The sequence below is a fragment of the Festucalex cinctus genome, chromosome 4 (assembly GCF_051991245.1).
Source record: "Festucalex cinctus isolate MCC-2025b chromosome 4, RoL_Fcin_1.0, whole genome shotgun sequence".
Classification (NCBI taxonomy): Eukaryota; Metazoa; Chordata; class Actinopteri; order Syngnathiformes; family Syngnathidae; genus Festucalex; species Festucalex cinctus.
Window position 1 is genome coordinate 23,399,136 of NC_135414.1, and position 26,433 is coordinate 23,425,568.

Sequence of the window (26,433 nt, forward strand, 5' to 3'; positions counted from 1 at the left end):
ACAGGTGAGCATTAGAGTATTGCATTGGGTTTAATAATGATGGAATAACTCAACCTTCTTAAAATTAGCTCCATTGCCTATTAGGTAGACTTCTACTCAGGATATTCATCCCTAATTGGATGTCGGTGTGCTAATAGTGTTTGGAAACGTGTTAAATAATAGTCCAATAGAGGAGGATTGTGTTGAAAGGCTGTTCGATATGCAGCTGTTGTGCGTCCAGCGTGGAGGTAGTTGAAACAGATTTGTCTGGCCTTTTATGAGAATCCAATGGTGTTAAATAATGAATGAAACACATTTCTCAGGCTATCATTACCATGCTCGACAATAGTTACTTTATCTCCTCTTCGGGCTCAACTTGATGTAAACTGGCACTGCAGGATTCCAGGAGCATTTGTTTTAAAATATGGTCGAAGTAGAATTCAGAATATATATATATATATATATATATATATTTTTTTAGTGTTTGTGTGTGTGTTTTTTTATTTAACAGAACAAGACGCCTCTATAGAAGCATAAATGCTTTAAGAGTGAGCCCCACGCATATGCTGAAACACTAGCCCAGTTAGCATACTAAAGATGAGTTCCAGTGTGTTTGACATTAGCAGGCAGTGTGGGTTGTCCATTGATGTATGAGTGTGAATGTTTGTACTTGCCTTACAATTGGGATTGGCAGACTAGGGTGTGGTCAGCCAAGGTCAGATTTAAGGCTCACCAATGCCGCTCAATGACGACAACTGATGGGAAATGGATTGACGCATTCAGAGGTTTCACTTCTCTTGTCAGTTAAGAATGAAATTGTTACTTGAAATATTGTCTGATGTTAATATCATGATGATGAACACAGACAGAACCATGAGACATGGAAATAAAAGGACGATGAAAGGACATGAATGCTTTCCTATTATGCTTTTCCTACCTTTTGTCACATGGCAACAACTTTTTCACATATCCAATTTCCAGCAGGGTTTTTTTTTGTTTGTTTTTTGCGGTTGTCATGAAATTATACAGACAGATGGCAAAGATGGAATTCATGTACTTTCTTCCCTCACATATCCAAACTATTTAGAGATATACAGCTATAAAGGGAAGCTTGTTTGGTGCAAGTCCATATAAAAGCTGCTGCAGCAGGTAATGTCCAAGGCACTCCATCCATTCCCTAGCACAGAAGAGAATCGAGGCTAGGTAAACAAAGCCATTAGAGACAAATCTATTTCTGAAGAAAACAGAATCACATCATCAAACACGAGAAGAAGAAAAATATGATCCTGCAGCCCTTTGGGCCCCGGCGTGGCAATGATAGCCGACTGTGGCATTTGTCTTTATCAGTCCGCCTTGAGGGAGGGAGAATGTGGCCGGGAAAGTGTGAAAATAAAAGGGAATGAGAAAGACGGCGGAATCTGAAGAGCACAAGATCTTCTTCACTCTTCGAAAGAAAAAAAAACAACGAGAGAGACATCTCTGTGAGTGTGTGCGCCATACTTATCCGGCTTGGAGATATACCTCTGTGATTATTCCTTCTGCGTACGCTTTTTCTGTAGATACAATGAGGCTCTCAGACGGTCATCCTTAAAATAGCAAAGAATGAAGGGCTCGGTTGGACAGCAAACCCCGGCATCATTCCTGGCTGGCTGATGCTTCATCAAAATGACACCGGTGACCCGAGAATATTTCACTCACTTTGCAGTAACAGCACTGAGGTCAAATATAAACTGCAGCTGTGAAGGGAAGATCCATTGTGATGGGGTATATGGTCTCCAAATTATATTATATTTAGTGTGTGTCCTATGGCCAATTTAGTGTCTTCAATGAACCTAACATACATGTTTTTGTGGGGGAGTTTTGCGGTGAGTTTTTTTTTTTTTTTAAATTTACGCAAAGCCTCGTAAAAATACATGGAATGAGAAACACTGCCTGTACGTATCCGGTTCGGCGGATGAAAACCTGCTTCAAGGTGCTCATTCTTCGTATTTTGTATTTATTTTATTTTTTTTGGAAGTTTCACATTTAAATTGTCCCGACTTTTGCAACGTTCAAACGTCAAGGTGAACAATGACAAAATATTCAGAATCTATATGACTATGTATTGTATGGTACGGTCTCAACAGTGTTGCCCTTTCATTAGTTCCTGCGAGGGACAAACCGGAGCAATTGTTTCCTGTCGTCAGATGGCGCAGCTCTGACGAAGGCTCATCTCAGGGAAGGATCCCCTCTGTTTGCCCTCCATCTTGGCTTCACTGTATAAAGCCTTGACTGGCTGCCTTGAGACTGCATGCCAAGTCTTTGCAGATGCTTCATCATTTCCTCTTTCTAAAGCCAGCAATTTTTTTCTGTATTTTTTTTTTTCTCCCCCCTCCGTTATTATCTGGCCAGAGCGGGTATTCTCTGAAGGAGGCCTGTTTGTGCTACCGCCAGGCTCATAGTCATTCACTGGCTCGCCTGTTTTCTTTTCTTCTCCCTCTGTTCAGTTTGAATACTCAGGGGAAATTTGTCTGTGTCTCTGATATAGTTTTTTTTTTCCTGCTGACCATTTTCCCCCCTTTTTTGCTTCTACTCATCAGTTTGCCCTTTGCTGAGACACCGTAACTCACTTTTATGTGATTTTACAAGAGAGCTGTGTCGAAAAAGCATTAATTAAAAACACAATTTATGTGTTAATATGCATAATCGTGTTTGTGTCCTGATCCCTATTGGAGATAATGCACCAAAAATGCCCTTCATCAGAACCTCAACGGCAGAAGGCGATAGTTAGCTCCAGCTTGCTTAATGTTGTGCCAATGTTGTTTGAGCGAAAAAACAGCAATCGGCCATCTGGACTCGACGGAATGACTCAAAAAGGAGTTCTGAAGAGCCTCTTACCATCCATCCTCGCAATGACCAAAATGTTGACTCATGCTTCTGTTGTCTTGTTCTGTTTTACATGTTCAAACTGGTAAATGATTGTTGTCACTGATCAGTTATATAATTTGATCCCATGGAGAGAGAACCATGTGTACACCAAGACTGTTCCTTGGTCAAATATGACTCGTGCCGACGAAAATGGATTTTACATGTATCAGTGCGTTTAAAATCAAGGAAAATAGTGGTCATTGTGGTAATCTTGAAACTAATCAAATAGTTTTTATCCGTTGGCTGTCAGGACACTAAACTCCTCCCTCAGTCTGACTATTGCTGCTATTTACATTCTAAGTGCAATATATCTGTTAAAACTCACACATTGTATACACTGACAAAATATTTTGCCATAGTCATCCATTACAAATGTGCAATATATATATTTATGTACAAAACATATATACTTATATTTTATATACAGTGCAATACTTTGTATACAGTATGTTCTTTGACAATTTTTATGCTCTTTTTACATTTTTTTTTATTTTTTTTTACTAGTTTTTATATTTGTGCTGCTTTAATGATTTGATCACCGTTTTCAGCCGTGACAAAGGGCAATCTCCACCTGCAAAAACAAATACCTGTAAATTCTACGTTTTTTCTCTTTTGATTGATTAAATACATTGATAAAGATGTACCATACATGTATTATAAATTTTGAAAAGATTTGTAGTCTATACTTTAGTAATTATTATGAGAACATTTCTGACCCAGCTCAAAATTGACGTAGCCCACTATGTGCATGTTAAGTTTGTAAAATAGGGTAAAACCTGATTCCTTTGGAGAATTTGGCCCGAAACCAAGTCTGAAAATCAACTTATGGGGGATAATTAGTTAGCATTACATTACTGTATCCACACCAACATGGACAATGACCGACTCATGATGATTTCTCCCCTCTACTCTTCCCCGGCCTTTTATTTTCCTTCAGGCCAGAACATCTCCTTCCCCCCTGTGGCGCTGTGGGTGACCATCGGTCTCGCCGTGTGCCTTCTAGTCCTGCTCGTGGCGCTGGCCGCCGTCTGCCGCAGGAAGATCAAGGAGAGCTGCGAGGAAGCCAGGAGAGAAGGTAAAGAGGCCATCCCACTCCGGTGGGCATCCTCACATCTCACTAATGATGGATGGCTCACCACCAATGTCGATGTATGATCCTCATAAGTTGAATAAAATGTGGGATACTTACTTACATTTTGGAGGCCAACATTTTCAAATATACTGGTAACAGAATTAAAAGTAATTGACGAAACTATTATATTGCCATAATAATGCCTATATTATTACACGCGGAACCTAGGAAGGAGAACGGAGAAAGGCTGTGAGGAATGTTAGAAATGAGAAAGCTATAGAATGCCACCCCTGGAATTCCTGCTTTCACTGCTGACTGTAATAGCCTCCACTGCTTGGTTGGGTTATGATACACACTGTGAAGGCCCACATACATTATGACAGGAAAGACAGCGAAGATAAATTACTCACTCACTTCTACACTTTTTTTTTTTTTCTTAACTGACCCCTTGCACCCGAGCTGCCCACACGCGACGAGGAGCGAGTCGACTGCAATCCGGCTCGGCCCTGGAACGCCATTTAAAGATAAGACAAGCACAATTAGGCCGACGTGTTGACGAGGTACACACGATCGCTATAATAATCCTTCCTCCTCGCATCCGTTCTCACATCATGTCGTTCTATCAGAGTCTGGATCGTATATGAATCAGGCGGCGCGGCCCTCCACTTCAAACACCAAAGCGCTGCTGGAAGGGAACAGCGTATACGCCTTTACATTTCAATAAGGTTGGCTAACCAGATAATCAATCCTGCTTTCAGTGCCTCCACCTCCTTCCCGCCCAACAAAAAGGAGGCCTCGCAACCCCAAGAGCCCTTTGCTGGCAGGAGGCAGTGCATTATGTATTTCTTTCTTTCCATTTCATTTGAATCCATATGTTCCATGGAGCTATTTACTCTCCACCCACTAAGTCTGTGTCACTTCCATATTTATTTTTAAACCACTGGGCCCGGTTGCAGACACCGGCTGACCTTTATTTAAATGTCTCCTCCACTCTGTGTGGATCTCATGACAGCAGAGCTGGTGGCTTTGCTCCATCTATTGCCACACCACCACTTTTTTTTTTTTTTTTTTTTTTTTTTTTTGAGTGAGTGATCCTCAGACATTCCACCGTGCTAATTATTGGAACCGAATGATGTTCCCCTTGCCATTCTAGATCATGCTATATAAAGAAAAGGAGACGTTATGCACTTTTATATAGTTTGAAACACTAAGAACATGTCTGTAAATTGCTTTGTAAAAAATACCCCAAGTTTCAAGAATTTCTTTGCCTTGCTGAAGTTCCGTTTCATGTACATGAGCCACTTCTCACTCCATCTCCTCGACTACAGCTCTATTGACGAGTTTGACTCTTTGTTACCGTGAGGGCGGAGCTACAAGAGGTTGCCAAGAGGCAAGGGCTCCTACTAGGTCTGGGTATGAAGGGGGAAAAAAATAATAATAATCGACCACCAATAATAACAGTAATTTTCGCTCATGCAGGCAGCATTTCATCATCAACCTATTCATTGAAATAGACCTTGCACACCTGATATTCTTGCTGAATTAAGCCAGTTTGTAGGCCTACTAATGAGACCACCTTCATCCTGCTCCCAAGTGTATGCTTAACAGCAGACTGACTCTTACCTGCGAGTGTGTGCGTTCTGGCCCGTCTCCTCTTCACCGTCAGTCTGGTTCTCATCATCTCGTCTTTAAGTGTATGCATGCCACCGGCTAGATCTCACCAGCAAGTGCGTGTTTAACAATGGTCTTTTGCCAAGCATGTGCATGTATTTCTGCTGGCGTATGCTTCTGGTTCCTCCTGTGTCGATTTGCTAGCTGGCTCTCACCTTCTCTCCAGCCAGTGTATGCATTTGCAGCACCCTGCATGTCGTCCGGTAATGTACGTTCTACGTTGTGAGCTGGAAGCAGAGCGCTCCGGATATCCTCCCAACATCGGTATCAGGGTGTGCTTATTAAATAATGTGACGAGTGTCTCGCTTGCAGACACAATTACAGGAGTAAATAATAATTATGTGGTTGTTTTAATTTTACACTTGATGGGTGGGCAGGCACACAAGACACCCAAATATTTGAGAAATGCCATCAAAAAGTCTGTTTCCTCCAACATAAGCGCAACTCCAAAGTTCCTTGACATAGCATCCAGTCGTGTGTGCGCACAAGTGTGCCACTCGCCACAGTGGTGTCATTCTCCAAATCTACTGATTGTTCTTTAGCCAGAAGCTAAAACCGAATGTGTTTACTCTCCAGGTGAGAAGGATGGATAGTATGTTTGGGGGGTGGCTATGGGTGTGTGTGTGCGCGTGTGTCTTGAAAGGGCGCAATTGTGCTGAGCTTGATAGCCATACAGGCGCTCTCATCACAGCTTGTCCTTTGAGCTCGCCCCGGGCTGCTGATGAAGTGACTGGATTGCGCCCGCCACCTTCCACTCATACCTGCTTCTCTTGTCTTTCCCGCAGCTGAAGAGGCCAGGGAACTAGAAGAAGAAGAGTCAAAGACAGGTCAGCTGATTCGCAACTCCTCACACGCAACTGCAACTATAGAAATATTGAATGTAAAAAAACAAAAAACAAAAAACATTCATTCTGTCTTCTTGGTTTTATCAGCTTTGGTAAGGTTGACCTAGTTCAAAAAACAATGTACACTAAGTGCGGACACACACACCAACATGCACGCACACACAGTTATACTTTTGTATCCCGGTCCTGCTTCGGATCTCAGTGAGACACTGCCGGTGAACCTCTTTCTCGCAGAGATCCTGCAACATTGCCAACTTTGCCTTTGGTACAGAGTCCAACAGTGCAGGATCAACATTTCACATATTCACAGAGCACATGGCATCTCGCAATTAGATTATTACAACGTATGTTACAAAGTCATCTCATACTACTTCAGTTTGGCCGTTGTGTCGGTCATGTCATCGTCAGGATTTTACTGGTGCTGTCGGATGTTGTCCAACCTCACTCAATTAAGAGTCAGATTTGACCTCTGGTGTCAAATAATGCCGGGTCAACATCGTCAACCTGGACCCAGAGCTGTAGAATTTCTTGTTACATTGTTGTCATCTCATATCTGTTATTGTTCCAATCGAACCCATAAGTCAGGAAATTGATGGGTAGACTTTGTGCCTTCGGTCCGAGGCTATGCAAAATTCTCTTACACACATCCCATGTTGGGTACGCCTCTGATAATACCTATGAAAATGGAAAATTGCCTGGTGAATATCGTCAATGCCTTTCATACAAACCAGTGCCAAAAAAAACCCAAAACATCTTTGACAGGCAGTGTGAAAAGCGCTTCATCACTCTCTTTTGTCTCTGATGCCACTCCAGAATGCATAATATTGCCGGTTCGAATTCATCACTTCCTTCCATTTCGGTTACCTGAGTTAACACTGTAAAGAAGAAGAAAAAGGAGAAGACTCCTGAAGATATAGCCAATATTACCACCAAAAAGCTACTCCAATATTCAATAATTGCAGGCGTCACAATGAACAATTTGGCCGAGACAAAAAGCAATAAAATCAACGTGCCATCATTCAAATGGATGCTATAGTCAATGTTGCTTGTCGAACACAACCAAGAAGATGAATTAGCCAATGTGGCAGTTGGACACTGAAGCAAAGTGACTGAGCAGGTGGGCAGGTGTTAGGGCGACCCAACAAAAGCACTTAGTGAATGTTAACTTTGTTTTCTCAAGTGCCAGTGAATGCTGATGAAGCATGAATGCACATAAAAAATGAGACCTGCTCCAGGCACCAAGTCCAGCAGCCTGGTGGCATCATTCTTAGTCAAGTGTGCGTGTGTGCGTGCGTTGAATGGAGACAGATGCACTCATTTAGAGACGCCAACAAGCTGTTTTATATTACACCTTCCCCAAAAGCTACACCGTAAAATTCATGACGTTCAAGTTGCATCAAATGGGCGGTGGCAGAGCGGCCGTGTATATCAACCCTGTTGGTCGAGCCACTTTCAGATATTTTTGAGAATAATGATCGACATAAATATATCACACTACACAGCACCAGGAAGGGAACTTCCCAAGAGGGCCTTGAAGTGCTTTGTGCTTTTAAGTTTTGTCTCTTGATCAATTTTATACTTTTATTGGAATGGCCAATGAATGAAAACAAAGATGAGACACGTTATATAATGTCAGCTGGGAAATTAGAGACATTTTTAGGAGTTGATAACAAGGCCAACGCTTCGAGCTCAATCTTTGCAGTTGGCAAGAAAATCACGAGCCAATTCATCCATTTTGTGCTGCCAACGACATGGCATGTCCATATAATTAATATACATTTATGTACATGTAACAACAATGTTCCAGTAATTTGTGATTCATTATTCATTTTGTCAGTTTAAAGTGATTTCAGTGACCATTGTGGCTATATCTTTCATTAACAGAGAGGCGCCAATGTATGTTATTGTGAACCACTACGTTACCAATAGCAAATCCGCAAACAACTATAAAGAATCAGAGTAAACTTGAGCAGCTTCAATAAATGCCCATCACCAACTTAGCAGTTCTCCCTCAAGTGTTAATCTCATTACAGTCATTCATTTGACTGCTCCTTTAGTCTGATTGAATTATTTAGCCTTTCGCGCCAACAGTAAAGTTAATACCATGTGATTTTAATAAGCCGCGAGGTGATGGCGGCAGGGGTGATGACTTTTTCCTATTCTTTATTGCCTCCCTCATGAATGTTTTAAAGCGATCTGTGCAGCCAGGAGTGGGGTCAGCCGTCCCACAACTAGCCGGTGTGAATATTTCAGCGTGAGCGGAATGTGCGGGCGAAAAGAGCAAGCAGATCACAGAGACAACTTGCAGCCGTTGGTGCCCTCGATCCCTCTCGTCGTTACGCGCGTCACGGTTCGATCCAGGTGGACGTCGCGGGGCGGCGGCACTGGAGAAGGCGAGCTAATGGCTCTCGCCTTGCGAGATGGGCTTGTGTAAGCGCTCCAGACAGGCGGCTTTTGTGTTGCCATCTGGCTCCAATTGTGCTGACAAAGGCGCAGGATCCTGCCCAAGACAAAGACGCCCAAAACAAGCTCCACTTTAATGGCGACGATGGGGAGCTCACGTGTGTTATCTTAATGAGCTGTCCAAAGGAGAGCACGCCTTCCCTTTCAAAGACAGCCTGATTGGAACAATAAGCGGTGATAACTAGGAACTGGGGCTCATTCGTTTACGCTGGGGTGAGGTATTCCTTTGTTGGCTTTATTGCTACGGCATATAATGTTGAACAACAGCGCTCAGATTGTGGTTTCATAGTGCACACGTATGCACTTCGACCACTGTGCGGTACCGACAATGCTCAACATGGCTCTTCTCTATATGTAGAGTGTGTATTATTTCTAGTAGGAAAGGTTTGCACATCTCGCAACCTTTACGACCCCCCCCCTAAAAAAAAAAAAAAAAAAAAAAATTAAGAATTTAAAACATTTAACATGACCAAGGAACAGGTAGAGCTGCTCGATTATGAAGAAAAATTAATCATGATTATTTTGGTAATAATAAAAGTCACGATAAGGATGATCATATATTTTTTGGTACAAAACGAGAAAATGTTTAAATGTAAAAAATATTTAGACAAATAATTATGCAAGTTCCTTTTGGATGATTTTTTTTTAAATTAAATTAGTTATTTTTTTTAAAAGGTGTACATGTATCTATTTAAACAACTCAAAACTAGTATTAATCTTTTTTGGGCAATTGTGCTGATTTTGAAATGTGGAGTGTAGTAATTGAAATTGTAATTGAATTTCTATTAATTGCACAGCCCTACGAACGATTCGAAATCAATTATGTCATGTACTGTTAGTTTTAAAGTGAAATAACACACAAAGTATTTTCCAAGTAGTATTATCAATTATTATTATTTTTGTTATTGTTTATTTATATAATTAATTATTCATCTGAAATATCAGGCTTTCTTTCTACAAGCAGCATCACATGCAAGCCCAACATGTGCACTTCCCCCTTAACATGCAAAGCGGCACTAGTATCGACAGTACATGTGTTCCTCCTCTGATACGTGTAGGACATGCAGACTTCCCGCCTTCTCTCTGCAGCATGTTCAGTAATCTTTTTTTAGCGGGTGCCACGGTCACGCAAGTGTAGCTACTGTCAGAACTAGAAGCAGGTTTGGGGGTGCGTGTGCGTGTGTGTGTTTGTGTGCATGAGCCACACCCCAGTCTCCCAAAGTCTCAAACTCGGCTTTACAGTGTCTAGAAGAGAGATTATTTTGTGACCAATTTATTCACGGCTAAGAATTGTAGAAATGATGAAATGGGAGGTATGTGAGAAGATTGTTAGGTTAGAGGTCAATCACATGTATGACAGAAAACGCAAGACAATTTAAACTATTTTAGGGCAGAAACAAATCGATAAGATCAACAAAAATCGGTAATTGGAAGGTCTAGCAACAAATTAGATGATCATTTTGTTGTGTTACTCAGAAGTAAGGCTGAAGCGATATGGCTGTACTATATTTCAAAGGCAAGTGCTCCTTTTTGATCAAAAACATGTTTCAGCTCATGCTAAACAAACAGAAAAGTGTTACAAGTGACAATATTTCAAAAGTATTTTGAAAATATAGCAGGTAATTAGATAATTTTATTTTTCATATTTCCTGTGTCACCCAGTGGATATTCAGGGAAATGCAGTCTAACGCACCAGTTGTTTATTGTCAGTGTACTGTATAAATAATGGGAAGTACCTTTTTCATAATTAAAGTATGACGTTGACATTTATTTATTCAGGATTATATTATTAAATATGCTAGGCCAAGTCAGTCACTGGACCTTAACTCAATTGAGCATGCATTTTACCCCTGGAAAAGTATTTCAAACAACTATTGCAAGTAAGGGTTATGCCATCATATATACAAACTTTAGCTTAATAATGTCTGTTCCAATACTTTTGCTCACTTGAGAAGTGGGTGGCTTCAAATAGAATGTGTTTTGTCCTGGGTTGTTTAACACATCAAGATGTAAATACCATGACATAAAAGGTGGAACTCTTCGACATTTTTGTCTGATCTGAAACCCAAATGTCTACAACAAAAATAAAAGAATTGACCATGCTGTTCCAATACTTATGTATCTGCATATGCAGTTGAAAATTAAACTCTATCCAGCTACCATTTGCGAAAAATACAGTTTATGGTTTTGCACTTGAGAAAGCACAAGTTCACACTTTCCACTGAGTGAATGTGATTGGCTTTCTGTCTGTAAATGTGCCTTGTGATTGACTGGTGACCAGTCCAGGCTGTATTCTGCCATTCGCCTGAAGTTAGCTGGGATAGGCTCCAGCTTGCCCGCGAGGGCCGCGACCCTGAACAAGATAAACGGTCAAGAAAATGGATGGATTGTATTGGATAGTGCAAGGTTTGAATGCCCACTGACACAAAGTCCACTCAGAACGTCGTGATTTGAGATTCAAACTCCAAACACTGGCTCTGTGCTAAACACCCAAGCGCCATGCTGCCCCACTTGCAAGCAATTAACACCAAACAGTAAAATCCCTTCAAATCTCCAAGTAAGCCAAGTATTGACTTGATTTAACGCAGCTAGATAACGCAAGGCTCATTTCTGTTCACTGTCAGATATGCATAGACCGGCTCCTCCAAAGACTGCTGTCAATACTTGTTGGGCGTTGGGGAAAATCTTGATTTACAACTCCCAAATTCTAAGCATATAACCATGGAAGTATAAGGGCCTTTGATGCCATTTTAAATAGCACGCATCTATTTTTGTCCAAGCATAAATGAGCCTTAAGGCTAGTTGTGTATGTGTGTTGCAGACGGACGGAAACAAGGACGGCCGTATCAGTCAAAGTCACCTCTGTTCTTTTTATATCCCCCTTCTGTCCCGTCTATCGAGTTATTCGCCGGCACGTACGGCAATAAAGATAGAACACCTTAATGCGAGAGGAACGGAGTGTTCACCTTATGCTTCTCTGGGGAATTGCAGTGTTACGCTCGCAGCGAATTACTGCCAGCGTTTCAATATTCTATAGGGAGCGTTGTTAGCTGTATGTTCATGGCGTCTTTAATTGCCTCTGGGACTTTGATACGCAATGCTTGCATCGTATTCAATATAGACAGACGATAGTTTTGGGGTGTATAATTGTCCCAAACTGTATTGTATTATTATATTGAACTGAGTAGATGTTGGCAAGGAAGCACCATTCAGGAAATCAATATCAGCTACTCTGTTTCTATCTGTATCCTCCAAGTACATTAGGTACACTTACTCAAAATAATGGATTCCTATACAAGAGATTGAAAAATATCTGCCTTTTGAAAAGATAATATTGTGTAATATTGTGTGAAAGGCAACTCTTAGTATAATGAATCTCAGCACTAAACCACAGTAATATATGTGCAGAGTAGTATCTCTTCAACGTAGTTACGTAGCATTCTAAATGTTCAATTATTATAAGAAATTAGAATATTGAAAAATATATACACAATGGGCCCTGCATATTCATGGATCTTTTTTTTTTTCCTTCAGGATTTTTACCCTCCATTTTTTATAGAAAACGTATGTGGATTTTAGGTGTTCAACTGGGAAGTACAAACCTACCAAAATAGAAAAGTGTAACAGCAAAACAGTTTAATTAACCTTTGTTGCTGTCTGAAATTAGGTATATTGAAACTTCACATATTTTGACAGTTCCAACGTTGTTTGAACTTGGAGACATAATTGGGAATGTTTATCACAATCCAATTTGCACCACTTTCAGAGCATCGAACTTCAAGTGAGTTTATTGTTGCCTATCTACCAATTAAAAATTTGCATTATGATCAAATGTAGAATTCATTTATTTCAAATGTTTTTCTATCCTCAGTTCCACAGTAATATCTCGATTAAATCCAAAAAGTAGCCTTTGTGACGATGACATAATTGACTTGCAAATACACACTGCTACATTGCTGCTTACAACATCATTATTTCATAACCTTGTTTGACAGACCTTTGGGTCCCTCGCATACATCGCTAGTCATAATTGAGAGGAAGAGGGCCCGCGGAAAGCAGCTCAACTTGACATGCCCTTCTTTTCACTGGCAACGCGTTCTCAGCCACCGGGACTCTCCCAGCGGCCGCGCATTACTAACTAAAGATATGTAAATAGGACGGCGGTGGTGCCTTCGTTATTAGATGTGGGTCGGCGGATAACTTCAAGAGTGCTAATTAAGAGCCCTCCCCGTGCCGCGTTGTTTAGCGCTTACACACACACATTATGGAACCACCACACTTGCGGCTTTGACGGCAAAAGCCTTGCACGCGAGTGTATTTCTCCCGGGGATGCACCCCAGAGATTGGCAACAACTGCTCGGATAATAACAGGAATTATAAAACTCTTAATATTGCATTGATTTCGAATTAGGCGCAATCCTGCGGTTACTAGCAGCACAACTACAGACTGTTCCAAAACATGTACACGCACTTGGACTGGCCATGATTCATCTCTGCTTACTTTGGGGTTTATTGTCGAATGCAGTGACTCTCAAAGTGTGGTCCATGTCAATGGAAGAATCACTGCCCAATCCACTTCAGTTGTATTTAACTTTTAAAGGAATTCTTGACTCATTTAGCCATTTTCAGCAATATGATGTCCAATGTGTATCTCAAACCAATCTCGTCTTTTCCTCCTCAGCAATGACACTGCTGACGAGCTAAGGCCAACGATAACGAGGGTGAGTGCGTTGCGCATGTGGATCATCTGCGTCTGTATTTGTTTTTGTCTCCCTTCGAACACACCTCAAGGGGAGCGTTGTGCGGAGATTACGGGTAAGTGGCGCTGTAATGAGCCTTGGCGGCATTAATCCGCTATGACAGAAATATGAGATGTCTTGGCATTTTGATTTCACAAATCACAGCGTTGACGTGACAATTCTGTTTTATTGGACTTAATACGCAAACAAAACTTTTCCCCCTTCGGCTGCTGGCATCAAGCCTCTGATTAATTGTAAACACCCCAAAGCATGAGTCACACACTTTTATTTTTGTCTGAAAACTATGTGTACATATTTTGGTTTGTTTTACATTCATTTGTTGGTCTGTTTGCTGCAGTTATTGGAGTGCCGGCGGCTAATTTGTGACATTTCAAGGGGCAATCTTGAACATCATTCTCAAAACCTTCAGTATTAGAGAGTATTATCTTCTTAAAGAGATCTAACAAAGTAGATGCAAGTTTATGCAAACAAGCGCATGAAGGCACTAATGGATTCTTTTAAAGCAGCTTGCACATAAGCAAAGCATGGGCAAAAACAACCCAAAATTGCCCTCAAACTTCTCTCTCTAGTTTTTAAATTTATTGTGTTTAATAATAAATACAGTACTCCGTTTTCCTCAAGCTTTCTGAAAACATGCATGTTATGTTTATAGAAATCTCGTAAATTGTCACTAGCTATTCTGTTATTCTTAGTTTATTTAAGTGAGCATCTCCATTAATTGGAGCACAACATCTACAAGCAAAGACTACTAACGGAGTTAATATGGAACTCAAGACTAGCTTTCAATTCCATATATCCATTGATAGTAACAGAAGCCAGGCCCTGGTTAGTAAAAAATATATTTAATGTTCCTAAACCTCAGTTCATCATACACAGTATGCTTCCCATGCAGACATCAAAAAGGTCAACTGGTTAGACCCTTTAAATGCCAATGCTAACCAAAACAGCAGCATCTACAAGTGTGGTGTCCTACTGCATTTTGATAACCAGTTTCCTGCACAGTACTAAAATGGATCTTCAGCTTCAGTCTTGAAGGACAAGTTCTGATGTGGTCACTCCACAATGTTGGGTGCTACTAATAGTTGCCTCTACGGACAGCTACATGTGCTGTTACAACTGGCTTCAAACACATCAATGCTTATATTGCTGGAGCTCTACTGCTCCCCATAGCTGACCAAAACTATATGATTTCTTTTGCACATGGTGCCCCCTCTTCAATAAAAGTACAACACAAGCCAAGTAGTTTAAAACAGATGGAAGGATGCCAAACTGGATTTGACAAGGCACCATTACAGGGCCCCATCATCTAGAATTGTCATCAAAAGCAATTCAGTGAATGTGGCAACGCGAGGGGGGAGTCGCATCAGGAGGTGGAAGTGGCCTTTTTTGGCTCGCCGCAGACTGACTCATGGGAGGCCTCTGGCAAGGGTACACTCGGAGAAGGACTCTTTGGCGTCGCGCCACTCCGCCCACTCCGCCGCGGCCCAAACGCCGCCGTCAAACGTCAGCGCCGCAGATCCGAGGCGGCGTCGATGTTCCACTTGGAGAAGATGCGAGATGTCACATTCCTGATAGCGTAACCTCTCACCGTGATTGCCTCTGCATGAGACTGACTAAGAGGGTTCTGGCCAGTGCATGACAGACCCTTATTGTTTTGTGCCCCCCCCTTTTTATTTTTTTCCTTTCTCCAAATTATATGAAACCTGAGATATGGCAATTCTTGACGAGATACATGGTTGCATTAAGTATCCAAGAAGTAGCTTATCAGTTTAAAAATGATTGGTGATTCCTGCTATAAGTACAGTAGGTATGCCCCTTTTCTAGACACAAGAATTTATTGGAAATTATTTCACAGATCCGCATCTATTCTTGGCTGCCATACAGGCATGCATGTATCACAAAGGCAATAATAGAGCAGATGACATTAACATAAAAGTACGGAAGCGCACCGTATCAGTGCTCCGATGCGCCTCTAACTCTTACTTTAATAACCGTCGGTTTGGTGTCAGTTGCGTGAATCCTTTTCATTACAGGCTCGGCCAGTTACAGCTTGTTTTTATTGCACCCTGATTGGTCATCGCTATAAAGCCGACGCGTGCGAGCCCGGCGTGAGCAGAAGATGATGGAAAATAGCGAAAGTAATTTCCTGTAACTAGCCAAAATAAAGTCTGGCCCGTCGGAGTCAAGGAAAGGGCGTTAGTCATTACCGTAGTATCCACTGACCTTCACCGCTGCTCTCATTGCTCGCTAATATCCTGCCGGCCTTTTTGACCTCTCGGCTGCTGAATCATCCTTGATCAACTATTCTAATATTTGTGTGGCACTTTTTGCTATCGATTTGCGCGTCTACGCGGACTGCGGCATATCTTATTTAATCAAGCCGGCCTCTGCATTTAATTAACTTGTTTGGGAGTCCAGGGGCACTTTGTTTTCATAAACCTCTGCCTTATCGATACATGTTCATGCCTGACTTATGTTTATTCGCTCGAGGCTTTTATGGCATCATTACCAGCAACCGAGATCAGATGACATAGTAAATAAGTAGCTGCTGCACACCCGGTAGTTACTCTCTCTAGGTCACTTTTGACAAGAAAAGTGGAACTTTCAAAGTTGAACACAATCTGGCAAACCGTACAGGCAATATTGTCAGTAATATTTTTCAGAAGATTGGGGTCACTTTCTTTTTCATGGAAACAGTTTTGTAATTATGGTCTGCAAGTGTTTTTCACACATTTACTAGAATTTAGACTCTACTACTAAAAAAATCACTTATTTTTCATTATTAATGATACACTATGTTGTGTTCATTTGATTGCTTCTTGATAATAAGGTATAATTACATCTTAATCATATGGTGTGAGTCAGAGAAGATTGTCAGGGAGTTCAGGAAGATTTGGGTTTTTCCACCTAGTGAGCAACCGTCACCTTGTTACATTTCAATATGACAGAATGGTGATTTTAATTTAGTGCTTACAACTTCTGCTCACAGCCAGGAATCTTGAGTTGTAATCTATTGAACCATCGCATGTGTTTGTGTATTTTCTCCATGTGCTGCAAGTTTCCTCAGGTATATGAAGACTCTAAATTGTCCATAGATGTGAATGTGAGTGTTTGTCTTTATATTGTTTGTAATTGACTAGCTAGCGTTTCAGTCAGCTCCAGCTCTAGACGCCAGCTCAACTGCGAACCTCATAACAAGCACTATAGAAACGGATGAATGGATTGACTGCAGTCTCCTACGCAAAGACATCAGTTTCATTGTTGGTCGGCTCACTGATCATCATGCAGCCATCTTGCGTGTTCGTCGGCCCACAAGTAATCAGAAAAAAAAACAATACAGAGGTGAGACATAGCTCCAGGTTAGGTACCTGAGGACCCTGGACAAAAGAGCAAATTACATTTTTCTACACAAAGGTGCAATTAGTGCCACATAATTGCCATTTCCTCCCCGCTTCAGCACAGCTGAGAAATATAGATTTAATCCACCCCTATGTATTCGCATACACGCCGCTAAGATTAGGAGTCCTTGCCGTTAGTGTTTGCTGCACAGTCGGCGTTATCTGGAGAGCTCCCCCCCGAAAGGGGAAAGAGATTAAAACTCTTTGCTGATGCTGTCGGCAGGAAGGGGAAGTGAGGACAAGGCGGGAGGGAAAAGGGGGAATTCCTTGAGTCCTTCACTGTCTTATTTGTCAGGTGAGGCGCAGCGCAAAGTAACAGAAGGATTCTTAACATTGGAATCTCTCCAAGGGAGGTGTGTGATGTCTTTAAGTTGGGCTTGACTGGCTGTAGTATTTACATTATGCATGCGACCGTCTCAGCCACTTATCTGCGCTTTTATACCCCTCAGCCCGGGCCTGACGTACGTGTACTGTGATGGAGTACGCTGATAACCACTGAGATGGCAAAAAAAAAAAAAAAAAAAACAAGTACTGGAGAATGTTGACGAAAAAAGAGTTTAGTCATCTTGTCACTGGGTACAAACTTTCAGGAACATAAGTACATCAGTACGCTACTTGTCAATCACGGCAAGCACTACTTATACTTCAGAAATCGGGGATGTTATCTTTTTTTAAGGGTTTTTACAGTATACTCACTATACCACACTAACTATAATGCCCTTGCATGAGGGAAAGGTGAGCCACAGTTGTGGATGGACTTTTTAGCTGTCTACTGAGTTCCCAGAGAACAGTAAACCACATAAATACAATGTATACAGTGTTCCTTCGCTTTTCGCGGGTGTTACGCTCCACGCCCACCTGGCGGGTTGGTTAATAATCTCTGAAAAACCCGCAATATAGCGAGGTACAACCCAAGATAAACCCCGTAATAGTACATGAATTTTGGACCCAAATACAAAGCCGTGACATAATGAATCCGTTATAAGTGAACCACAAAAGTAGCAGGTGACCATTGTACATTCAAATTAGTAAATTGTGCCTACAAGTAGCAGTGAACGAATTCTTGCAGCCCCCTTTCCATGGTGAAATATCACATTTTAACGCCATGTTCTTTAGAAGGTGTATGCAAAACACCTATGTAATGTTTACCCATCTGTCTTGGAGAGTGCTTCTACACTAAGAACCACCTAAAAAAAAAAGAAAAAGCTCCCTAAGTACCACCATAATGATCAACATTAAAGTACAGTGCTGTAGTAGTAATTAAAATGTATTGCACATAAAAGTTAAATAAAAAATGTAAGATTAAATGCAAATGTATTGGCGTTAAAATTTAAATACAATAGTACTGTACTATAAAAAAATAAAAAAATAAAAAGACTTTGTGTTCATGCATGGGATGCGACAGACTTTTTTTGTGTCCTGTCCTGTTAGATAGACATGCCCACTCAATTTAATGTGAATCGCTCAAACTGATGTCTAGGATTATTTTTTTCCCCGACCTTTCCTCAAGTGAGTTTTATCTCAAATAAATATGATTTCACAAAGGTGATTCATTCATGGGATGAATAATAAATGGTGAATCCAAGAAGGCCTTTTCATCGCCTGGTGCTTAATATTGCAAGAAAAGCACTGCGCTACATTCACTGTCTACACATTCATATGTAGAATACGTGACCAGCGTTAGCACGTCGGCTATGCGACTCGACTGAATCACTGATCAATGACAGCTAATGAACACGACGAGAGTGCTGCTCTGTTTACCACTCCTCTACCCGAGAGAGAGCTTTCTCCTGTTTTTGGCAGGAAAAAAAAAAAAAAAAAAGCTTAGGAGCCTCCATTGAAACCTCCTGCCTCTGGGCTCAATTAACTGGCAAAGATTAGGCATAATGCAGAGGAGAACGTGCGCGTGAGCTCCGTTGCAGTGTTGATACGGAAGTGCATGGGCGGACTGGAGACCGCTGGGATATTGCCACGGCGAGATACGCTGTAAATTGGTTGATGACAGACAAATGTGCCAAAAAAGGAGTGGTGGGGACTGACAAGGCAAATAATACATTCTTTAATTAAATTACTATCTTGAAAAAAACAGCAGAATTTGTCCTGGAAAAATATGTTGTTTTTATGGGGTAGCTCATTCTGGAAGGACTTGTTGTGGACTGGAGCGTCCCAGGTTCAGTGATGTGCTGAGGGCAAAATATATGGAAAATAATAAGCCAGTTCACTTGTCAATGTTATGGAGCAAGGCAACCAACCCACAGCTTCTCAGGGGTATGTGCCTCATCTGACATCTGGAATGAAAGCGTGCCCTCAGGAATCAATCAAAAGGAAGTAGCAATGTACTGGAACATCTCAGGTCAAGCACTATTGATTTACAAACATTTCACAGGAAAGAGAATTAATTTGTCTCAAGTTCAAACTGTTACAAGTATAAAATCTTCAATAAATGTCAGTAACCCAGTTTTAATTTTAATTTCTTCATTTTCTGTACCGCGTGTCCTCATTAGGGTCGCAAAGAGCTGACTTTGGGTGAGAGGTGGGGTACACCTGGTCGTCAGTCAATCACAGGGCATTTTCAAAGTTGTAACAAGTTTAAAAAGAAAAAAAAAAAAGAAAAAAAAAGAGTGAAGCCATACACATTAATAATAGGTTTAAGTACAATATTATAGTTATACTTCCCTTATTTAAAAAAAAAAAAAAAAAAAAAAAGAGTGAAGCCATACACATTAATAATAGGTTTAAGTACAATATTATAGTTATACTTCCCTTATTAAAAAAAAAAAAAAAAAAAAAAAAAATTGGGGTTGGCTTGAACAGATTAATGGCATTTCCATTCTTTTCATTGGGAAAGTAAGGTTTGAGATAGGCCTATGCATGGTTTGAATTATGAGTGTGGTCATTAAACGGCTTAAACTTGTATCTCAAGACACTGCTGGATTATAAAACAATCAATTGCACAATCAGCTACAGCCTTTGACGAGGGACAAATGTGTAGTATTATCAAAAGAAAACTTTTTTTAAACTTAAAAATAATCTTAATTTGCTCAGCATTTTGCATAAACAAACATTGCTGGATCTGATTTTATTTTATTTTTTGCAAAAGAAAATGAGAACAAAAGCACTTGTTGAGCCCAATTTTCTTTCCTTTTTGACTTTTGTAATTTCCGTTCAAACATGTAGGCTGTTAGAGCCAAGGGTCCACTGTCGATCATTTTGTCATTTGTGTGTCATTAGATCCAAATACAAGCAAATAAAGCTTGAAAGTGACGAATAAATTGGCTGTGCGCTTACATAAGGAGTCTTGATAAATCGGCGGAGAAAATAAGCAAGTCGTGGCCCTTCGGCAGCCTCCGAATTGACGGTCACCTTCACGCCGCATCGGGAAACAAACAAATCACGACGCAGGTGGAAGGAGGAGGTCGCCGGGAATGTCATACTGTGTCACTTTAAATATTCAATCCGATTAACATAGTGAGGATGTAAAGCGGCGGGGGCAAAAAAATGACTCACTCGCCTATCGAGGCGGTCGGCGTCCCGCTGCGAGCGGCGAATAAAGTGCCGCTTTTATTTTTCTGCTCTCTTTCAACCTTCCTCCTGCTCCTCCAGTCACCTTGCCTTTGGGGCTTACCACAGGAGTCTCTTCAAACCATCCTTTTAGTGTCAAGTGAAGAGTAAAGATTAATGCATACCCATGTTCAAACCAGCCTCAAGGGGGGCGGTGGTGGGAGTCTTATAATTAACACCACAAGGGCCATGGGTGCTTTTTGGTGGGATACCTTGACCAGGTAGGAGAAAAGCCTCTCGCGAGGTAAAGGATGTGTTCAATTGGACTGGGACAATAGAATGCTTGTTGTTACTGGAACGAATTGGAGAGGCTGCAAGCGAAGCTCTTATTGGCAGTCCAGCCTCAAAAGTGTCCAAAGACCCAAATGAGAAGAACCATACCAAAAAAATGGATGGATGGATGGATGGATGGATGGAAGCGTGCGGTCCCCATTCAACAGCTCAATTTTTGGTTCTACGCTTATCATCGCGCTTCTCCTCCAGTGGATATTTTTGGATTCATTGGACTAGCACTTGTAGATTTCTCTTTATTTCTTGCTAGGCGCGTTCTCAGAATAATCAGAAGAGTACTGTACGTGCAAGTAACCCTGATGAACTGTCCCCGTTCATGAAAAAAACAAAACCTAATATTTAGTTTGACATTGACTGACAGCCTTCCATTTTCTCCTTCATGGTGCTCAGCAACCAGTGGAGACTCAACGGCACAATTACGCCCAAATTGCCAACCAAGGATTATCGCAGCCTGCGAACCTCTCTTCCTCCATACCATTATGCGTGGTCATTTTTGCACATTGCTTTTGATTAAAAAGAAAAAAAAAAGATCACAGTTTGCAATCTTTTTGCAAAGCCAAGCAGCTTTTGGCAGCGGCGGCAATATTGGGTTATTTGTTTTCTTTTTGTGGACATTACAGATGCATTGATCTCAAGTGAACTGTCAGCAAATATAGATGCATGTTTGTGCAAGCCTTTGTACAGTACAACACCAAAAGTTGAATATAGTACATTTGGGAATATTCCTGAATGAACCCTTTTCTAACTGTAGAGGGAACTGTTGTCAAGCTCATATGTATACTTGTAAACGGTTTTACAGTTATAGATGTTTTATGTAACATTTTAACAATGCTTTGTGTCATACAAATAATAAGTTGCAGTTCTTGTGAAATACATTATGTCTGTTTTGGTGGGCTGGACTGGCGTATTAATTATATTATATTTCTGTTCATTTCATTGAGTAAATATGTTAAGATATTTATTAATAAAACACTGGCCACCTCTGTTGTTTGTACTGTTATCATCACACCATCCATTAGGCTGGCATTTAACAGCTTTATCATTTCAAAAATCAATATTAGTTTATTTTACCGTCTTTCTATGTGTCGAGATTTGTTGTGTATGTGGGTGGTTAATGCTAACCTCTATCTGCATACAGACTCCACGGTAAAACAATAAATACGTTGCTATGTGAGGTCAAAGCCGTCTTATATATTTTTATGGGATGTAAACAAGCATTGAACTATTCCAGAAGTTCCCCGGAGATCTTGTTTCCGGTGCAGACCTCCCATCTACCAAATAATGATAGGTTACAGGTAATGGGAGCTATGCAAATGAATGTAAATGTTTATTGTCTCTGTGCAGCTATAGACGATGCTTCATAATTACCAGTCCCCGCACAGAGAAATTGTCTTGCATGCGTTTGATCCTCCTGGTAATGATCTTTACCGAGTTTTTAAGCGTCTTTGCTCATTATGCGCCAACTCTCCTCAGTGTTTTTTTTTTGTTTTACTTTCTCGGTCTCATCGCCGGTGTTTGCCTTTGATGGCTTCCTCTGATTGTGCTCTGGCGCCGCGGTGTCATAAAGCAGCAGCCCCGCTGTTCTTTGTGTGTAATGTTCCTCAAATATACAAATGAGAAAGGAAGGCTACAAACTCCAGAGGATGAACTGTGGTCCTTTTTTTTTTCCTTTTTTTTTTTTCCTAGTTGTGGATGATGGGAGGGGAAAGAAATGGTCGATGAGATTGAATCCGCCTTATTTTGCACATGAACAAGCTCTGATAGGCCATTTAAAGCAGCCTGCAATTTGGAGTACCTGCTGTAAATGAATCCGTCCATCAGCGTGGACGGGAGCGGAGGTTTTGCTTCTGCCTGTTTAACACGGTGGCGTTTAATTTGGCCTCCGCCTTGTTAAAAGATCCTGGACGCGATCCTGTTTTGGTCGTGGTCTACGTTCCTAGTTAGCTTGGCTTGAAATTTGATTTAAAAGTCTCAAATAAACTGCCTATAGGTGTGAAGGGTGCAGGGGGGTAGCCCTCCTCTTGTCCAAAGTCAGCCGTAGATAAACTCCAGCTCACCCGTTCCACTAATGAGGACAAGCGTTTGAGAACATGCATGGTTGGGCAGGGCAAGCCTCTTGTTTGCGTATGCCAAACTTGCCACTCAGCATTTTCACGCTTCAAACGCGTCACATCTTTTCAGATCACTTCATGCTAATGTTGACAAGGATGACAGCGAAACTTGTCCAAACGTGACTCAAGGGGAACAGATCCGTTATTTTGCACGCAGGGACGTCAGTGTTGGCAGAAATGGAAATGGGACATTTGAACAAGACTTTCATCCAACTGGTACAGTGAGGACAAGTTCCTGAATTTTGCTGTAAACTGAACACGCACAAAAAAATGTCTGACAGGAAATCTGTAACAAATCTGAATGGAAGTTGGTTGTTGAAGATGCTTCACCTTTAATCTAAAAACCTTCTTCAGTTCTAAATCTTGTTTTCTCCTCCTTATGTTTGGTGGGTTTGTCCCCTGGGGGTGGTCACAGCCATTTATCAGCCACATCTGGCAATAACAACAACAATCCTCATGTGACCACCCCAAGGGGACTCCCCACTCCCACCAGAGACATAAATAAGGCAACTCTGTGGCCGTTTCTCAAGATCAAGAACACATTAACTCGCAAAGTCTTTTCTTCATAAGAACAAACTTGAGAACGTGCTTCATAACAAATCCACCTATTGGAATGTCTTGTACTTGTGAACTCCCAATGCCCCCTCCCCCTCCCCACCCCCCATGCCCAAGTCTGACATATTGCTGATGATAGACGAATTTGTAAATAAACTGTATACACAAGGTTTACTCCACATCTAAACAAGATGGCTGTCTATTGGTGAAAAACAAACAAATTTCAACCATTTGTCGTCCATTCCGTTTCAAAGCCGTCAACATATTCAACATCCTCATTGTCGACAAATGTATTTCTTAAATATATATCACTGTTGACTGGTTACACTAATTCAAAGTCCTCCCGTGCCGCCGTCGTTTATTTCATTACTCCCGCGAATCTGAGTCAGCCATGAATGCTACGAGGCCCCACGTCACCTTCTCAGGTATATTCTGATGCTTTTCATCGGCTAAGAGACCAAGAATTGGTCAGAACGAGACAAAATGACATTTCCGGCTCTAGTGGTAGAAACGAGGTAATGTGCTCCCGGCCTTAATGGGTTAAACAAGTCTCCAAGCAGAAGCAGTTGAAACTGTTAAAAATAAAATAAAATCGGTAAATTAAAATGCTGTTTGTGTTACACGTTATTACAATGAATCATGTTTGTGTCTCACCAGCAGCCTCACATCTAACAGTGCGAGAAACCCGTCTCTGGGCTTCATTAAACCCTTTGCATTAACTATGCCATTTAGCGGAGCTCGGAGGTACGTCTTTGCGGATACATTATTCAAGTCATTCAGCGGGACGTGCATGCATGGCTTCCTAAATGAAAACAGTCGCCCACGAGGAGAGCAAGGGTTTCATTCTGCTTCCTGGTCGGGATGGTGAACGTTAAGTGCAGCGAGGGAGGCTAATAATCTCTGCCACATTGCACAGGAGATGGCGTGCTACATTAAGACTTTGGTTGTGCTTGTCTAAACCCGTCACCGATCCCTTTTGATTTAGATATACGGGAACTTTGAGCGGCTTAGGCCCACTTGGGGGAGGCTGGAGACGTCTTCGCCCGTTTGAAGCGAGATTTGCAGGAACTACAGAAATACTTAGATTCGCCAGCTATGCCCGCTTTCTAATTGAGCTGACTATTACGTGTCGGACAGGCTGGCTTGATGCCAAACCCTGAGGGTACTGCTAAGAGCTCCAAAATGTCAAACCTCCAAACGCATTCAGATAGAAGCTGATAAATGTTAGAAATACTTGGATAGTCAAAGAGACGACCAGACACCGTGCTAATTCCATGAGTTTCGGGAATGCTTGGTTCATTTTCGGGTCGATCGGCAGCCCAAAATTGCAACAAATAGTAATCACTGACCCAATAAATGATATATGAGCTGGTAACTAAAAAGTTATTTTCGAGTGCTGAAACTAGAATGAAACTTGATTTACCCAAATTATATGATTCCCCCCAGTAAATAAGAAGGAATTAAGAAATATAATGTAAAATGTAAGTGGTACATTTTTAAACATGAATGCCTTAATTTTCTGTCTTATTGTAACCAGAATCGAAACTAATCCGCTAAATTCCGCCTAATTTCTTTCAGGAGTTTCAGCCGGGCAGCAGATATGAGAAGAATCTGGCGGGTAATCCCACTCCAATCATCAGAATCCATCAACCTGACTGACTGACTGTGGCGTCCTCTGTCAACGGGCACGGCGTCTTCGTCGTCGCCCGAGTGGAAGTCTATCATCATCATCGTCGTTGTCATCGTCTACATGTGCGAAGCTCCCTCGAGTGGCCATCAACACACATCATGTGCCATTTATGTACATACGCCCCTCCCGTCCTTTTTATTATTTTTTTTTTATCAATGGAAGACCACCAGCAGCCAGTGTGAATGCATTTTCAATGCAAAAAGACAATAAAAAAAAAAAAAAAAAAAAAAAAAAAAGAAACAGCAGAAAGAGCCGGTCTCCGCCATTACTCCCTCGCTCGCTAATTAGCGTCTGTCGCCCGGGTAACTGCTATCTGTCAGCGTCTGCTCCCCGTCCCCCCTCTGCTATCTCCTGGAAGTGGAGGCGATTGTAATTGAATGCCGGCTAAGCTCCAGCAAACTGCAAATGGTGCATACGACACACCCCGACAGCCTTCTATAACGCATTGTTTTCAATGAACAGCAGACTTCAGCCGGCGCGGAATGCTTGATCTTGTCGGTGAGCCGTATGGAGGTTTACGTTATACGTTTACAAGTTTACGAGTCTCGGTGCCAAAAGTACGAATGCCAAAATTGTGCCTACTTACATTAAAGACAAAGCGAAAAATCATTTGTGATTGTGTGTCCTAACTCGTTATTAACACCTTTTTTCCTCAATGAAGAAGGTTGATGCTGTTTAACTTGTGCTGTTTAACTTAAAGGCCCAGTCTGCCGGTTTCACTCGGGGAAAATGCACCTTTTTAAATACAGGATTTAAACAAACTTCTTCTCAATTTACAGATCTGGGCTTCACTTAATTTCAGGTGGTGATTTTGTCCTCCTTTTTTTTTTCTTTTTTTTTTTTTTTTTTTTTCCCCCTCCACTCACTCACAGAAGCTTACATGTGTGAAACCGGCAGACTGGGCCTTTAACTTTAACTGCTGATTAACTTGTTCTCCAGCTTCATCAACTGCAGAGGTTGTAGGGAAAGCCTTGAGGACAACTCAAGGTCGGGACGTCCTGCCACAGCCACCTATTGTACATAGACATTGTGATGAAATACAGACGTTTACTTTTGATAAGCCAGCTAATGTTACAAACATCTTCCATGAGCGAATTGAGACCAATCTGTGAGTGATGGACAAATTAAGC

At 41.4% G+C, this 26,433-nt stretch overlaps 1 protein-coding gene and 1 long non-coding RNA gene across 4 annotated transcripts in view; one reads left to right on the forward strand and one right to left on the reverse strand.

The window, feature by feature from the left end:
• cd276 (CD276 molecule) overlaps window positions 1-25,912 on the forward strand; it is a 66,468-nt gene extending 40,556 nt beyond the window's left edge. The window contains exons 5-8 of one of the 2 annotated variants that reach the window (XM_077519779.1): window positions 3,824-3,961; window positions 6,415-6,456; window positions 13,619-13,658; window positions 25,192-25,912. In XM_077519779.1, the coding sequence (XP_077375905.1) occupies window positions 3,824-3,961; window positions 6,415-6,456; window positions 13,619-13,641 (203 nt within the window). In that variant the 3' untranslated portion in view covers window positions 13,642-13,658; window positions 25,192-25,912. The remainder of the gene's footprint in view (window positions 1-3,823; window positions 3,962-6,414; window positions 6,457-13,618; window positions 13,659-25,191) is intronic. The other variant, XM_077519778.1, reaches the window with a different exon arrangement.
• LOC144017836 (uncharacterized) overlaps window positions 3,306-26,433 on the reverse strand; it is a 54,524-nt gene continuing 31,396 nt past the window's right edge. For both annotated transcript variants that reach the window (XR_013283265.1, XR_013283264.1), the window contains exon 5: window positions 3,306-6,431. This is a non-coding gene — a long non-coding RNA (uncharacterized LOC144017836). The remainder of the gene's footprint in view (window positions 6,432-26,433) is intronic.